This window comes from Prinia subflava, chromosome 7 (assembly GCF_021018805.1).
Source record: "Prinia subflava isolate CZ2003 ecotype Zambia chromosome 7, Cam_Psub_1.2, whole genome shotgun sequence".
Taxonomy (NCBI): domain Eukaryota; kingdom Metazoa; phylum Chordata; class Aves; order Passeriformes; family Cisticolidae; genus Prinia; species Prinia subflava.
The window spans coordinates 5,015,108-5,030,642 of record NC_086253.1 but is presented as its reverse complement, the minus strand read 5'-3'; the positions used below and the strand labels follow the sequence as shown (position 1 = coordinate 5,030,642).

General features: G+C 40.7%; 1 protein-coding gene across 1 annotated transcript in view; it reads right to left on the bottom strand.

Annotated features, from left to right (window-relative positions):
* The window catches only part of EIF2AK3 (eukaryotic translation initiation factor 2 alpha kinase 3), a 41,986-nt gene that overhangs the window by 8,525 nt on the left and 17,926 nt on the right, over positions 1–15,535 (bottom strand). Inside the window, exons 3-13 of the mRNA XM_063401394.1 lie at positions 11,430–11,624; positions 9,735–9,865; positions 7,818–8,052; positions 7,403–7,565; positions 6,391–6,528; positions 5,748–5,870; positions 4,977–5,197; positions 4,534–4,646; positions 3,386–3,508; positions 2,012–2,161; positions 219–987 (exon numbers count right to left, since the gene is read on the bottom strand). Coding sequence (XP_063257464.1) covers positions 219–987; positions 2,012–2,161; positions 3,386–3,508; positions 4,534–4,646; positions 4,977–5,197; positions 5,748–5,870; positions 6,391–6,528; positions 7,403–7,565; positions 7,818–8,052; positions 9,735–9,865; positions 11,430–11,624 — 2,361 coding nt within the window. The remainder of the gene's footprint in view (positions 1–218; positions 988–2,011; positions 2,162–3,385; positions 3,509–4,533; positions 4,647–4,976; positions 5,198–5,747; positions 5,871–6,390; positions 6,529–7,402; positions 7,566–7,817; positions 8,053–9,734; positions 9,866–11,429; positions 11,625–15,535) is intronic.

Below are 15,535 nucleotides of genomic sequence, written 5' to 3'. Positions count from 1 at the left end.
ATCTTTGCCAGGAACAAGAAGTCTTGCTGTAAGACTTTAATTGCAGTAACAAGTGATGAATGTTTATTTCCTGGAGCACGGCACCTCCAGATTATTGTAGAGACATTGATTCAACTTTTTTAACACCCATGCTGAGGTCACTGACAGGAGTCAGCTATTTTGGCAGGCTTTGTCTCCAGTGCCACACTCCTCCCACATACAGCAACCTTGATACAAACCTTGAGATCCCTGTGCATTAATCCTTTGCTGTGCAGAAAGTCAACAGCTTCAGCAATCTGCAGAAAGATCTGCAGACACTCTGTCCTTTCCCTCTCCTCTATGGCACATCTTCTGCTCATCCAGTCTTTAAGGTTCTCCTTCCGGCAGAGCTGCATCTGGATGTACAGGTACACCTTTGGAGAGGTGGGCTTGACCTTTTCTGCAGTGTTTTTAGAAAGGTCCAGGCTTAAACTTGTTGGCCTTGGAGGAGAAACAGAAAGGGGACTTCCTGAAGCAGATTTCTTGTTATCAGATTCCTTTGTACTTTTCACTTTATCCTCAGAAGGACCCTCATTATGTGAAACATCAACTTTCTCTTCCTTACTAGAGGCATTTCCACAGCCAGAATCCTCAAACACAATAGAGGAGGAGGTCCCTTCCTTCAGATGTACAACAGGAACAGCTGAAGAACACATTTCCAAGGAGTGTCCCAGCTCATTACTGTTGATAGTGCTGTCTTCTACATCACAGCCTGTAAGGACACTGTCCTGAAGGTTTAACAGTGGATCTTCTGAGTGCTGCAAGTCCCTGTTTTCTGTGTCAGAAAATTCCAGAGGGGAAAACTGGCTTCCAGATGAATCTGACTGACCACAGGGTATCCCCACAGACCTCACCCTCTCCGATGAAGCTGCAGTAACTTCAATGTGTTCCTTTGTTGAAAATGGCTCTGTTGTGATCTTAAATGATGGGACATCCATTGGGCTGGGAGAACTGAGGGGCCAATCAGTGCTGGAAGACAAAATTGAGAGATCAATACTAGAAAAATTGTAGCAGATTCCAATCATTCCACTAGAAATGCACTTCCAAAAGCCCAGATTTTAACAACTGCTACCCCTGACACCTGTATCATACTGCAACACGGAATGACTACCCAAGTGTGGGAATCACTAATAAGCAGGATTTAGCATCTGTGTCTTAGCAAGGATAATGTTTTCTCACTGAGACAAAAGTGTTGATAAAGGAATATTTATCAAGCTCTACTGCCTGGATTCCTAATGTGCAATCAGGCTCATCTTCAGTTTGAAAAAACCCACCCCTTTGGAACACGCATTGCAAGGACTATTTAAAGTGCCTTGGAAGAATTACAGCTGTGAAATGTTAATTTGATGCCTGAAATATAAAGGTCGCTGTATTCTAAAAATTGTCAGGCATGTTAAGATGTTATTATGAAACCACCCAGCAGTCTTGTATTAGGCCTCATTCTATAAATGCCAACATACACCCACTTTTTCCTCTCTCTTCAGATTCTGTAACTCCTTTATCTAATTTTCCGTTTTTAACTTACTTCTACCAAACTTCACAAACTGTCAGTCTGGTTATCCCTCACGTATTTCTGCTGAAATAAATTCATTGAGTACTGCATCAGGTTCATCTCACTGGAGACAATGAAGAGGAAGAAAGCAGTAGAAAGGAACAGAGAAGGCAGAGATGCCTAAGTTTGAAACTGAATCACAGCAGCAATGCTCCAACCTTCCAATCACTACAAGATTCAGTTACACAAACTCAATTAAGAATTATGAGATGTTTCCTAGGCTGAAAGAAGGACCTTAACACAAGAGAGGACCCATAAATCAGGAACTTTATGCAGAAAGGTGATATATTTTTACCTGTTCAATTGAAAAGTTGGCAGGCTAAGTTAACAACCACCTCTCTCCTAGGTAATCTCTCCATCTTCCCAAATCCTCTACCAGTTTTCTGGTTCTCTTGACATACAATCTCACATTCAGTTGTTAAAAAGAGCCCCGTGAGTTACCTTTCATCTTTTAACCACTGCTCATCCATCTTTTCCTGCCATCTCTCAGGGGGAGCCTCCAGCCATGCATTGAAATACCGAACAATCCCTGGGTGCTCGAGCTTAGCCAAAGCCTTGACTTCCCTCATCACCTTTTCACGAGCCAGCTCCCTGTGGTTTGGGGTGAGGAGAAAAAGAGACCTGGTCACAAAAAGCAACAGCACAGCACAAAAACTTTCTGCAAAGGAATTTAATCAAAGCTGCCCCAGTATACATCAGGCCAGTAGCATTGCTTTTCACATCAAAACAAAAATACGTTGTAAATTCCCCAGAGTAACTCTTTTAGCTTAGAATTGTAAAGGAGCAGAATGGCTCCTAATGGCTCAATATTTAGTCTTCCCTTTTCACATAATTACAGGCAGCAAAAACAAGAAGAAAAAGTTCATCTTCCTCTGAACTGTTCTCAAGGATAGAGAAAAAGATTTTAAACAGCAATATTCTACAGGGATGTAGAAGACACTGACACAAAAGACAGACAGCAATACCTTAGAATTTGTTTTTTAATTGGCAATATGTAAGGAGGTTGCATAAAGACTATTTCTGTTCTGTGGAGAGGAAAACAGGCAGCCTCCTGTCTTACTGAAGGAATTTATCTCTCTTAATAAGACTGTAACTGGACCAAATAAAGTCTGATGGTTTTATTTAATAGCTTTGAATATGCTTGGAAAAGAAGAATTTAGGCTACCTTAAATCTCAGAACAAAACCTTTAATCTTAAATAGTCACGCTTATTTACCACATTCAAAAAAATAGTAATTCTGGATTTCATAGCTTTACCCCCTCCCTCTTGCTGTTCTAACTTGAGATTTCCAGAAGCAGTGTCTCCCATCTCCCACTAAAAGGAAGTGCTGCAAGCTCTGGGTAGGGTAATTCAGCAGCATGGCTTGACCACCTATGACTGAGAGAAAAGGTAGGGGTTGTGGGACCGGAAAATGAAACAAATGGGCAAATGGGAGTCAAAAAAGTAGGTGAGGGAGAAGGAAAAGGAAGAGGAGGTGGAATTGGAAAGGCAAGGAGAGGAAGGAGAGAAGCACATTAAAAGCACTGCAATAACTGGTCCTGTTAGCAAAGGCTCCATTCATCAAGGAAATCCCCATGGAGCAGCATCCCCGCAAAGGGATCTGCTATGTAAGTGTTTTAGCCAAGCAGGTCACCTCTGCTGGGATTGCATATGCCAAATTCTGTGTGCCAAAACTAAGTCAGCCCCCCGTTTAAAAGGTATGTCATTCATCCTGATGAAATATCTGGGAAATCAGTTCAGGAGCAGATGGTTCTGTGTAGGATAGGATCCCACCACTCATTCATTATTCTGTGTCCCAGCAAAGCCATTCATTACCTGTTGGGCAATCGGATCCTCTTGATGGCATAGTTGCAGTCATCTACTTTATTTCTGGCTTCAAAAACCACTCCAAAACCTCCACGACCCAGACACTGAATTGGTTCAAAATCTGTCAGATATCTGGGAACAGAGGGGTGTGAAGAAGGGACAGAAGAAGGGAGGGAGGACAGAGGAAAAAAATGCATTAGTATAGATAGAAAGAGAAAGTCATTTATGACCATGCCTGAAGTAGTTCTGTACAGGCAAAACATGCTGAAGGACTTGCAGAATTTCTTATTTTTCCCTGCTCACTCACTGTGAGCAATTCCCTATCTATGAAATGGACAGTTGCTAAATATGTATTTATGCAGGGTTTATCACAGGCCAGCAGGATCCATTCTGCATGCACTGGACAAACTGAAGAGGTTTTTCAGATCACCAGCTTGCATTCCTACTGGATCCTGAGTATACAGCCCACATTTCTATGCCTGAGTATTTTCTAAATCATGATTTACCTTTAACCATACCCCAAATAACTGTTTCTGCAACTAGTCCTAAACATATCCAAAATATCGCTGTTCTTAAATATCACTACTTTTCTTACTCTTCCTCATTTTAAACACACCAGTTTTTATTTTCATTGAGTTCCAAGTGTACAGGAAATGGTCATGTTTACTCCTCTGGAGCATAATGGCATGACCCTATTGAGTCTTTTGTCTTAACCAACTCCTTTGTAAAACTAATAAAGGTTTTATTTCAAGTTTAGACTGCTTACTCTGCAGAGTAAATAAAATGTCATTTGCTTCCATCTGCAACTGCCTTTCTCTGCCTTACACCATAAACACAGGAACAGATGGAGTAAACACTGATTAAGACCTACAAGGATCAATCTCCCATTTTGCATATCAGCAAGAAGTATGAGAGCAATACTTCTGATCACATGTAACCTGTTGACTCTCTGGAATTTCTGAGACTACCCAGAAGTGCAATGTCCCATGAGTAATGGGGTCACAGAGTCCTTTGTGCCAGTTAGATTATCCTGCAATGTCAGAGGACTGGGAGTTCCTAGGTAAGAACAGGTGAACACCTACTCTTTCTATCTCCAGATAGTATTAGCAGCCACAGTGATTAAACACCCTGTTTATGTTGTGTTGAACAGACCTCACCTTGACACATATCCAGAGTTCTTGGCATCACTCCAGCTGTTGTCTTTAATGTCTCCACAAGTGGGCTCATACTTACAATCAGTCTGACATTGTGTTTCAGACTCCTTCCGCAGCTAACAAGGATTTCCAAAACAAGAACAAAACAAACAAACAAACAAAATCAACTCCTTGAGTGCCTGAGACTGGTTTGTATCCTAGACATGGCATTAAATAAATATCTCCAGACACGTCAGAAGCAGTCTAATCTGCTTGCTGAAGCAGTTAAGCAAATTGTATGTGGCAGCTGGCAGCCTTCACACACAGATTAAACAATAAATTTAAGCTTTTGATTTTGTTATCTCATTAGTTATTAACTTATTAATATTACTCATTGCAGAGTCCAATCTGAGAGAAACAGCTACAATAATTCCTTCTGTATTTGGGATTGAGAAAACAAAACTTACTCTGCTGTAAGGGTGGGGATGGAAGAGTTTGCGCACAATAAAGGTTGTGGCCACGATACAAAACACAATGGTGCCAACAATTTCCTTCCACCAGTGAAGCAGAAGAACAGGATCCTTTTTGCGAATGTTCTTGTAATTTGTGTCATCAAAAAATCTAACCGTGATCTGGTTGCTACGTTTATTTCTCTCCCTCTTGTAGTAGGGTAAGTAATAACCATTATCTGTGTATAAAACACACAAAGAGAACACAGGTTTACTTGCAGGTACCTACCAAACATCTTTGGCTTCTCATTAATAAGTCTCCTCAACAGACATGGAGTGTTTTTATTTCCATTATGCATGATTTTAAATGGCACACAAGCAAATTCAGTTAATTAAGGCTGTGGACAGCAGCTATGTCTCCCTAGCTTTAAACCAGAATAGCTTCCATATGCAAAACTTGTGACAAGCATCCTGAGTCTCCAGCACTGTTAGTAAATTCTGAAAAAAGTCATTCCCAAGATTTTTCCACTCCAAACAACTCTCAGTGGCAACAGTAGCACATTCAACAGCTCTTCAGTAGTAATTAGTGGCATTTTGTTGTGCTTTATGTGGCACTAATTGTATCTACATCACAATCTGGAAATCCTAGTTTGGGCAATAATTTCCTAGTTCGTTAAATATAAAAAAAAATGCACATATTTAAGGTCAAACAAATGGTCATTTAATTGAAATTCACAGAAAATAAAACCTGGGTATTTGAAACACTTCAAAGTCTGGCGCTTCACCTACCATATGGGTACTGCAGAACTGACAGTGCTCCATTGCTGTATTCCTCGTGAGAATACTTGTCATTGCTGAGACACTTATCAAACTCATCAGAGCCCACCAACACTGGAGTCCTGGAAGGAGAATCTAAGCATAGAAAATAAATTTTAGAAATAGAAATTTAATAGAAAATAAACAAAAATTTCTGAGCTTTATTTCAAGTACAGGCTGCTTATTCTGCAGAGTATATAAAATGTCAATTGTTTGTAAAATTCTGTTCTCACATTAATTTAAAGAGAATGTCAATTGCATAATCTTACAAAATGCCTCTTGAATCAGGCCATGAGTAGTAAATTTCATAGAAGCAAACATCAAGAAAGGTACTCTAAGGTAACAGTTACTTAAAATCTTCTTCCTCTTTTTGTTGAAAAATTTGATTAGGAGGACCCAACATTTCATTACTAATAAAGACCCTGTCAAACCCATAGTAAAAGAAAACAAGACATTAAACATTAGAAAAAAATAAACATTTAATAAAGCACAGAGATATTCCTAAAGTAGCTTACAGTTGGAAATACCACACTAACTTGAAACATAATGGAAACCAGAAAGATATCCTGTCTTTTCTGAGCTTAGGTAATAAACGAAACTCTCAATTGTTACTTACGGATTAAAGGTTTCCATTTGATTTTGGGAAGAGGAATCATTGCATTATCGTTCCTGGACTCCAGAGCCTTTGGGTTGGTTGGGAATTTCTCAGAAATTCTGACTGATGATTGAAGATACAACTGGCCCCTGAACATACCTACGTAATAAAGAAGGATGAATATTAGTCTTTAGATTTGGTTCCCTTCACCCCTGGAATAAAACTGTCTAGTCAAAATACATGGTTAAAAACATTTTTAAAAATATTCCTTCATATTCTGAGAGCCTGAGATACTGACTTTGACTGCTAGGCTGGATGAAATCAAGTAATATCTTCCCTCTGTTCCAGGAAAGCAAGACAGGACATCTTATTTTTGCTGCTGGAAAGATGGTGCTACAGGAAAATGCCAGCAATTTTTAAGAGCTGTAAAGGAGTTTGGGATTGGCAGAAGTAAGACCTCATTCAAACCTCCTACCCTTGTTAATGCTGCACGAAACAGCCATTCCAGGAAGGCTGGAACAATCTGGCTTCTTCCTAGTGGTATTCTTTATCTGTTATTCTAACCATTAATTGGAAAGCTACAAGGTGCAAAGGCTTAAGAGAAAAAGGCAAAGGCAAACCAATTCTTAGAAAACTAAAGCACATTTACTTCCCAGAGACAGCTGAGGAGGAGGACCTCGAGCCACTCTATTTCAAATTGTCACAAACCACATCCAAGGAATCCTGACAGCTGGATGAAAACTAAGCCATGTAAAATCTCATCTGAATTTTCTTCACAGTAAGCTACTGCCATCAGTGTACAGATTAATGGGCAATAAGGCTGCTTTGTTAGCTCTCAACCTGTCTTCTAAAGTTTCAAGACTTTTAGTCATCTCCAATGTACTGAAACTACAAAGTAATGAATATTTCAGAATCAAAATGGAAAAGATTTATGGGTTTGAAATCTACCAGTACAGAAAGATTTGCTTAACTACAACCTCAACAGAGAAATGAATGATGTTTACTACAGAAAATGCTGCAGTTGGTGTCTCACCCAAATAGACACTGGATTCTGTGGCCCCTCTGGCAGCTTCCACAAGATCTTCTTCATCTTCCAGTACCTCATTATTTGCTGTGTAACTCGTGTCATCAAACAGACTGATTGGAATTACTTTGCCATCTTTAAGCAGCCATGCAGAAGCAATTGGAGTGCAAAACTGAAGGGGAGAGAAGTAATTGGAAAATTAATGTGGTATTAATGAGCTATTAAATAAGAATAATAAAAACCAAAGTGCTTAAATTTCTTGTTTAAATTTTTTAACAGATGCAGCAGCTCAAAATCAGAACTTCAGTTAAAAAAATTACAAGCAGATGTGTGCTCCTTTACAAAGACAGTGCCTGAAACCAAAGATGAAAGACATCTTCAAAACATCTACTTTTGTGATATTTAATATTCTCTTTCCCCATACCTGGTATTCCCATTCCAGATGTCCTCCTCGTCTGTTGAAAGCCATCACCTTCCAGTCAGCCACAGAGACCTTTATTACTGTGTCTTTCATCATAGCTTCCTGCTCCTCCACATCTGAAATAATTTTTGTTTCTTCTTTGTTCATATTTGGTTTAAAATTGCTCTCAATGTAGCCTGCTCTAGTTTCAATATCTGGGACATAGCGCAGCTCAAAGTGACCAACACTGAAATTCCACCTCAAAGAAAAAGAGAAAACCTTTGTAGAACCAGCTTTTATTTTCCAAGGAAGCCCCTAGTCCTCTGTGCAGAAGATTTCTAAACTGAATTACCTGTATTTGGCCTATAATTTCACAGTAAACTCTCAGATTGTCAAACGAGCAAAACTGTACCAGGAGGGGAGTGCTAATCCAGAACACAAATCAAACAAGCTGAGAAATGCCCAACAAGATGGATGAACTGAGAAAAAAGTTGGTAAAGCAGGGCCAATGGCATTAAAATTTTAGTGTATGAAGGGAGAAATTAAAATCATCAAGTACTACAGCTGGGTTTGCTTAGTAAGAAAACATTCTGTAGCTGATGAAAGCAGTAAGTACGAAGCTCTTAGGAAGCAGCATTCTAACAAGCCATTTTTTCCTTCACTGTTTAGGTGAATTTAATTGGAAACATAAGATTTTTCAAATTGAGAAAGGGCCAATGCTTTTTTTGTTAAACCCCACATACAACCTAACCCAGATCCCTTGACAGGCACTTCATGAAACAGGACTGCTCATGTCCCATAGGTTAACAGCAAAAAAAAAGACAGATGTGTAATAAAAAGTGTGAGGAGCACAGTTTTCTTGCACAGCAAAAACCTCTTCAATTCTTGTGAACCTACAAAGATACAGATGGGAAAAGCATGGCATGTTTGTGTCTTGGACAGCATGAAGGGGTACTTCTTGAATAGTATATTTGGGTACCTAAAGAATCAGTCTGGAAACCACCAGGCGCCCAAACTGGCTCTTCAAAGAATTTACATCTTTATGGTAAAAGTTTGGCCTATTTTATACACTCAGTAGATTTATTAAAGATGTTACTTTCTCTGGATTAAAACCCCAGATGTTTCCTACCCATTCCATGTCACCAGGAAAGCACCTCTGCTTCCCACAGACAGGAGAATTCTGGGACACAAGACTAAATACTCTGGTTTTGACATATGTCTCCTGGCTAATAGCTGTCTCCAAGAAACATAGAAACCAAGACTTATCCTCTCCAACATCTGATCTGTTAATCTACTGAGCTCCCATTGGGTTCTCTACAAATCTACAAATTCACAACCTGTCACACCCTGCTGCAAACAGAAGAGGGAGCAGGGGAACAGGGAACGACTGGTTCTCCACTGTGTTGCTGGGTAGTTACTTGTACTTATGTACAGAACTCAGCTTTTAAAATCTGTGTTTTATGAAGTGAGTTTGGGTTTTTTTTTTCCCAGAAAATACATGCCTGTAATTTAAAGAAATCTTGATGTACTAAAACTTCAATGTGACAGTGTTAGAAAAATCACAGATCAAGCCAGTTTCTACAGCTTAGAAAGAACAGACCACCTACATCATGGAATGAATGACATAAATTCAAGAATTATTTAAAACATCAACTTTAAATGAAAGCTTGAGACATCATGTAGAACCCACCTGCCCAGTGACAGTTGTCATCAGCAGGTAAAGAACCTTAATGTGAGTAGATTATAAGAAGACTTCTAAACTGTCTCCTCTTGTACAAAAGCATCAGTTAAAACACACATTACAGTGACATTTGCCTTGTGCAGTACAGCAGTGACAAATTTTCCGAGGTGAGCAAGGACAAGGGAAGCAACTGTGCTCTGATTCCTGTCTTTTCTGTCTCCCATCTCTACGGGGCTGTTCTGAACAGTTCCCAGACTCACTTTTCGTTGCCACTGCGTGGCCCCACAGCCCGGACGGTTTTCTGGGTGCGGTGCAGCAGCAGCGTCTCCTCCTGCTCTGTCTCCTCGTCGTCCCAGCGGCGGCAGCCCACGGCTGAGCAGATGTACTTCACCTGAGGGACAAGGCAGGCTCACTTCAAAACAAACAGAATTAACTGCACTATTCAAAGCTAGCAATCCTCACAGCCTGTTCTTGGCTGGCAGGCAATTTGGAGCTCCATGACTTTAGATGTTCGACTGGAGGGATGTTGAAAAGCCTGGTTTAAGAGATAACGGCTTTTCACAAAGAAAACTTTCAAAGGATTCGAGAAAGTTTACAGTCTGTGGTATTTTGACTACCATTTGATTATACTTTACATGTACTTCTAACACAAAGAAATCTGAGCTCTCTCTTTTCCCACTATTTCTATGGACATCAAAAGAACATTCCTGCAAGACCCACAGCATAATTCTGCTTTCATGTCATATTTGTCTCAGCATAACTCTATCAGCTTCAAATGAAGTCCTATTGATTTATATGAAATACCACAAAGCCCTCCCCCTTTGCCTTGTCAGCTATTAAAATGAAAAGAGAACATTAATGAACTCTCACAGTGACACAGTTTCCAACAATCTCAATGCCAGAGAGATGAAACTGCCCAAACTCATAGGAAGGAAGAGTCAGGCACTGTTTCTCTAAGAGGCCACTTTGCTACTGTGAGCATAAGACAGGAATCGAAACAGAAACGAAAATTTCCTCTTCTGAGCACTGGAGGAGGAAGAGCCTGTTGGTGCACAGAACCTTCTGCTACCAGTGAGGATATCAAAAGGAAATCATGAACATGAACTCTGGTTTGGGTTCTGGGGTCTTTATCATTAGTGATGATTCCACACCACAGAGGTGTTTGAAATTAAAATGTATGGTGAAAATGAAAAAAAAGCACCAACACCCTGATTTTGCTGAAAACAAACACTGGGAAATTTAATTTTTTTAAACTGAATTTATTTTTTAACTTGTTTGAAAATGCAATATTTCTGAATCACAAATGTCTGTTCTTCACTGCACAAAGCATCTACATACACTTCAATGACAACTGACATTTAACTTAATTTTTAAATATGACTTTAAAATATAAGGAGAACTACTTCTGATAGTAAACACACTGACAACTAAAAGTCCTTAACTTATGTTGAATTTTTTCTGTTCTCATTAGTTCTGAAAAATCTGAATAGATGTCACCTAAAGCATTAATTGATACATAGTGAGCTGAACTGCAAAGTCTGCTTCAAGCAGAGCCAGATGATAAAGCTGAACTCCACACACAGAAGGGGTCATCCCTCTAATCCTCTCACTAGGCTCTGGTGACAAACCCCCTGTCCCCTCTCTTTGCTGGCTCTGCCACTCCCCAGTCTCCTGCTACAGCTAACCCAGCACAAAACTAATCGAGTAAAAAGGGAACAGTGCTCTGTTCAGGGCTAGCAATGGTGAGACAAGGGTTAAAGCCAGCACAGGGGGCAGAGCAGGAGCTCCCAGGCAGCAGGAGATTGCAGTACCTACCGTACTGCAGCCCACCATCTGCCCTTTTGTGCCCTGCAGTTAAACGCTTGAGCTGCACCACAGTTTAAACCTCAGGAGTCACCTGTTTGCAAGGCAGAGCTCAAAACACACAGACACAAAACACCTTTTCAGGCTCTTACCTTCCCTGAATAGGAGCTCAGCCCATAGGTGGTCAAAGACTTTCCCCCAACTAAGACAACGTCCTCGCCGAATTTGTAGGATGACTCCAGAAGAGATTCGACAGTGAAAGGAACGGCTTCCATGCTCTCTCGATCCCGATCCCACTGGAAGAGGTCCCCATCCAAGGAAGGGATAATCATCTTGTTTCCAAACACCTACAAGAATTGAATTCAAGGTTAGCTATGATTTAACCATAATTTTACCGAAACACACAGACCACAAATGGCAACAGAAATGCTGTCTAAGTCCACTGCATTATGCTCCAGTGTCCTAATTGTTTTGTATCTCAGAGTCCTATTTTTCAAAGTTATACTGAAGACAGAAAACTTTCAGGCATTCAAATCAGATCCATATTTCACTATTCTTAGTTAAAAAACACTTCAGTGTGTGACACTTCTTCAAAATATTTGAAAGCTCGATGAGTTGACAGGTTTCATCCAAACGGCAGAAAATATGATGTGGGTTGAAGCATTCTCCAAGAGACAGGCACTGGTTAAAGTGCAAAGTTTTGCATATTATTTGTGATAGTTTCAAGACAGAGTAATTTTAAAAGTACAACTGAGACTGTTTTCACGATTAATGTCTATTACAGAATATCCAACTTTCTGTAAAGCAGAGAGAACAATTATCACTGAGATCAGAGCTCACATTTCACCTTTGCCTCTCCAGACAGTTAAATCTGACTGCTCCTCAGAATTTCTTATCTTTAAACAATACTGCTCCTTTACAAATTGCCAGGCTTTTTCCTAACCACACAAGTAAGAAAAAACATCTTCACTGGGACGCAACATTTCACCCATTACACAGAGATTTTCAAGGAGATCCTAGTTCGGAAGTATGAGTCATTGTCAGGGAGTACTAAGGGACTTATTAAGAAACTCATTATCAGCATGATGGACCATAACTAATGCTGTGGAGCCACAGTGGCTGTGCCCATCATGAACAGTGAGAAACTGTAATCCACGTAATCTTAGCTTCTGAGAATATGGGTTAACACGGGAGGTTTTAGTGCTTTTTCAGAACCTCTGTCCATTTGGGCAGTCCCCTACAACATAATTACATTAAATTCGGATACTCGACACATTAGGAATTAAAGACTGCTTCTGAGTCAGTTGGAAAAAAATATTCCTGCTCAGACTCCAAGGTACAGATGTGTTATTACAAAGTGGTACAAAAAATGCAGAAGGTTTCTTGTTGTTATTTCTGGAGCCACTGTGAGGATCTGAAACCACATCTTCTGCATGATTCAAATTCCATATAACAAGAACTTTTTATTCCTCTAACTGGGTCAGAGTTGAGCAAACGGCATTAAGCAAAGTTGGGATTCACCTGAACAGGAAGGGAAAGACAGATGTTGTAGAGGTGTGCATGTCATGACTAATATCTCCTCATGCATTGTTCAACACACCTCATTTAAAGGGAAAATTCAGGTGAGTTACCCCACATTGCTGGTATTTAGCATCCCTAAAGGATCCAACACCACTGCTTTCCAGCTTTGAAAAGCCTCATGATGACAGGCAATTGAAATAAAAACTCCTCTCAGGAGCGCAATGTGTAATTGGAGAGATGATAAAAATAAACCCCTGAGATTAGCTGTGACGCTCTTTACAAAGCAAAACTAGGTGTGTTCTTTCCCTCTCAGATATTTACCTTATGGCAATAAAGGCCAAACATCCTGGAAAAGACATTGCATGTTATACGCAAATGCTGTATTATGGCATGCTATTGGGAAGGAAAAATAAACACACACAGCCCTATATACACACAGAGAAACAAACCAACAAAAAAGAAAATATTCTGGTGGAGGGTGAGGGATGTCATTTCTAGAGATCACCTGATCAGTGGACAAATAAAACAAACAAATAAGGTTTATATAAATGTTCATATTCAAGAGTGACCTTGTTGTCTTGAGAAATAGAAGACTGGGAAGATTTGGAAAACACCTTTTTAAAGCCAAAATGCCAGAGCCAAAATTGCAGCTGTAACCACGGTGGAAGTATCTTGTTAAAACATTCAACACTCAGAGGAGTAATACCACAAAATGTTTCTGTAATACATTCTTTCAGAAGCCCATAATAATTTTGATGACAACTTTTAGCCTGTGCAGCTGTTACTTTGCATTAACAAATCTTCTGAATGGATCTGCACATGATCCATACGCATGCAAGTAGTCTGAAGGCCCATGCCAGTATGAGATACTCTGCTCCAAGGGCTGGAGCATGGAGATGGCTTCCATGGTTTGTGAAGAATGGGGACAGTGGTGGGAACTGCTGAGGAAGGAAGACTTTGTGGGCAGCTGCAAGCTCTGGGGACAACGTGACAGATGTCACCTTAAGTGCTTTCCTGTGCCAAAACTCTCGCTCCAGAGCCTGAGTAGGAAATTTTCCACCAGCAAACAACACATTTCTAGGAACTACACCTGAATTTCCAAGACGAATGAAACTGATTCAGCAACACACAACTGTATACTCCCAATATATGGATCAAATCGGGTTATGGCTTTGAAAATTCCCTGACAGTGGCTCTCTGCCTGCTCAGCTGCTAAAACCTCGGTCCCCAGGAGCTGCAGAGGACACATGACACTGTTGGTCAGCTCTGCTGATCACCTGTCTGTGCTCCCAGTCTTGAGGGGATCCACAGTAGCAGCACGTCCTGGGTGACATTGGGAGGGAAAAGCTGAGAAAAGACACAGCAGCTGTCCATGGATACATCAGGAAAGGGAGCACAGGCAGCAGGAAGAGCTGTTGCAGTGAAGGACAATGCCAGAGCAGGAGTGGATAAGTGATAACTGACCCTAAGTGCAAGTGAGACATTTGGGTTACTAACCATCACAAATGAGCTATTTCACCACAGAGACAGAACAGGGGGAAAAAAATCACTTTCTTTTAAGATGACTCTATCTGTAAATGGATTACATGACATAACGCTGACAAGAGACAGCACCTGATTACCACGAAGGTCTTCTTTTAACAAAACAGTTTTATTTGAAGGATTGGGCAGGTATGCAAATGTGCCACTTGCAGGTGCCCACATACATGTGTAACAAAAGGCATTTGTGGCCACTTGTAGTGACATCTGTTCTCAAAGGAGCAGTTCAGCCAGAGGCTTTGGAAGGACATGAATAACAACAACTATCTGAATTATGCAGCTCATTCTCTAGTACACGAGAAGCAGAAAAGGGACTTTCCTTGAAAGTACTAGCAACTAGCATCGGCATGCAGCTCAGGTAAAGGAATGACATCACCCTGTATCTCAAAAGCATTACCTCATCTCCTAATCCAAGGAGTGAGTCACCCAGGCAGTCAGCTGCAAATCTCTTGGCACAGAAAATGTAGGTTACCACGATGCACTTACACATTCCTCTGATCTGTCAATGTAAATAGCTATTTGTTCAGCTTCACTGGTCAGCAATATGGCACATAATTGTTAAGTGGCTTGTCTTTCAGAAGTAACACTTAAAAAAAGCCCCCACATTAACTGTGGAGCCCTAAATGAGCCGCTGCTCTTTTGCTCATTAAGAGTTTGCAGCCCAAGTTCTCGATTGGCTCTGCGCGGGGCTCTGCAGCCCTATCAGCGGCGCGGGCTGCGCAATCTCCAGGCCGACGGGTGAGGTAATGCAGTTTCTAAAAAGCCTCCACAAAAAAGCAAAAAAAAAAGGCATAACGATCCGGAATGGCACACGCTTCCAGGGAATTTGCTGTCTAGACTCTTTACTGGAAAGGAGGGCACCGTACGCCAGGTGCCACGGCAGGTTGATAGGCGCAGGAAGCCGCTGATTTATAGCGGGGGAGAGAAGAGAAAAAGAAAGAAAAAGAAAAACTGTGTAAACAGAGATCAAAACAAGCTGAAGTACTAAAGCTTCCAGGAGCTGTTTAACAGCAAGCGTGACATTGTACCCCCTTCCTAACACTCCTTATCTTCTGAAACAAAAACCAAGCCTGCTCACGTGCAGACACATCTGAGCCAAGTCTGGGTGCCAAAACAGTCAATATTATTGTTTACAGATGGGCTGGACCATCTACTAACTCCAAGGAAATAACCACGCACTAGTGAAATATTTTCCTTA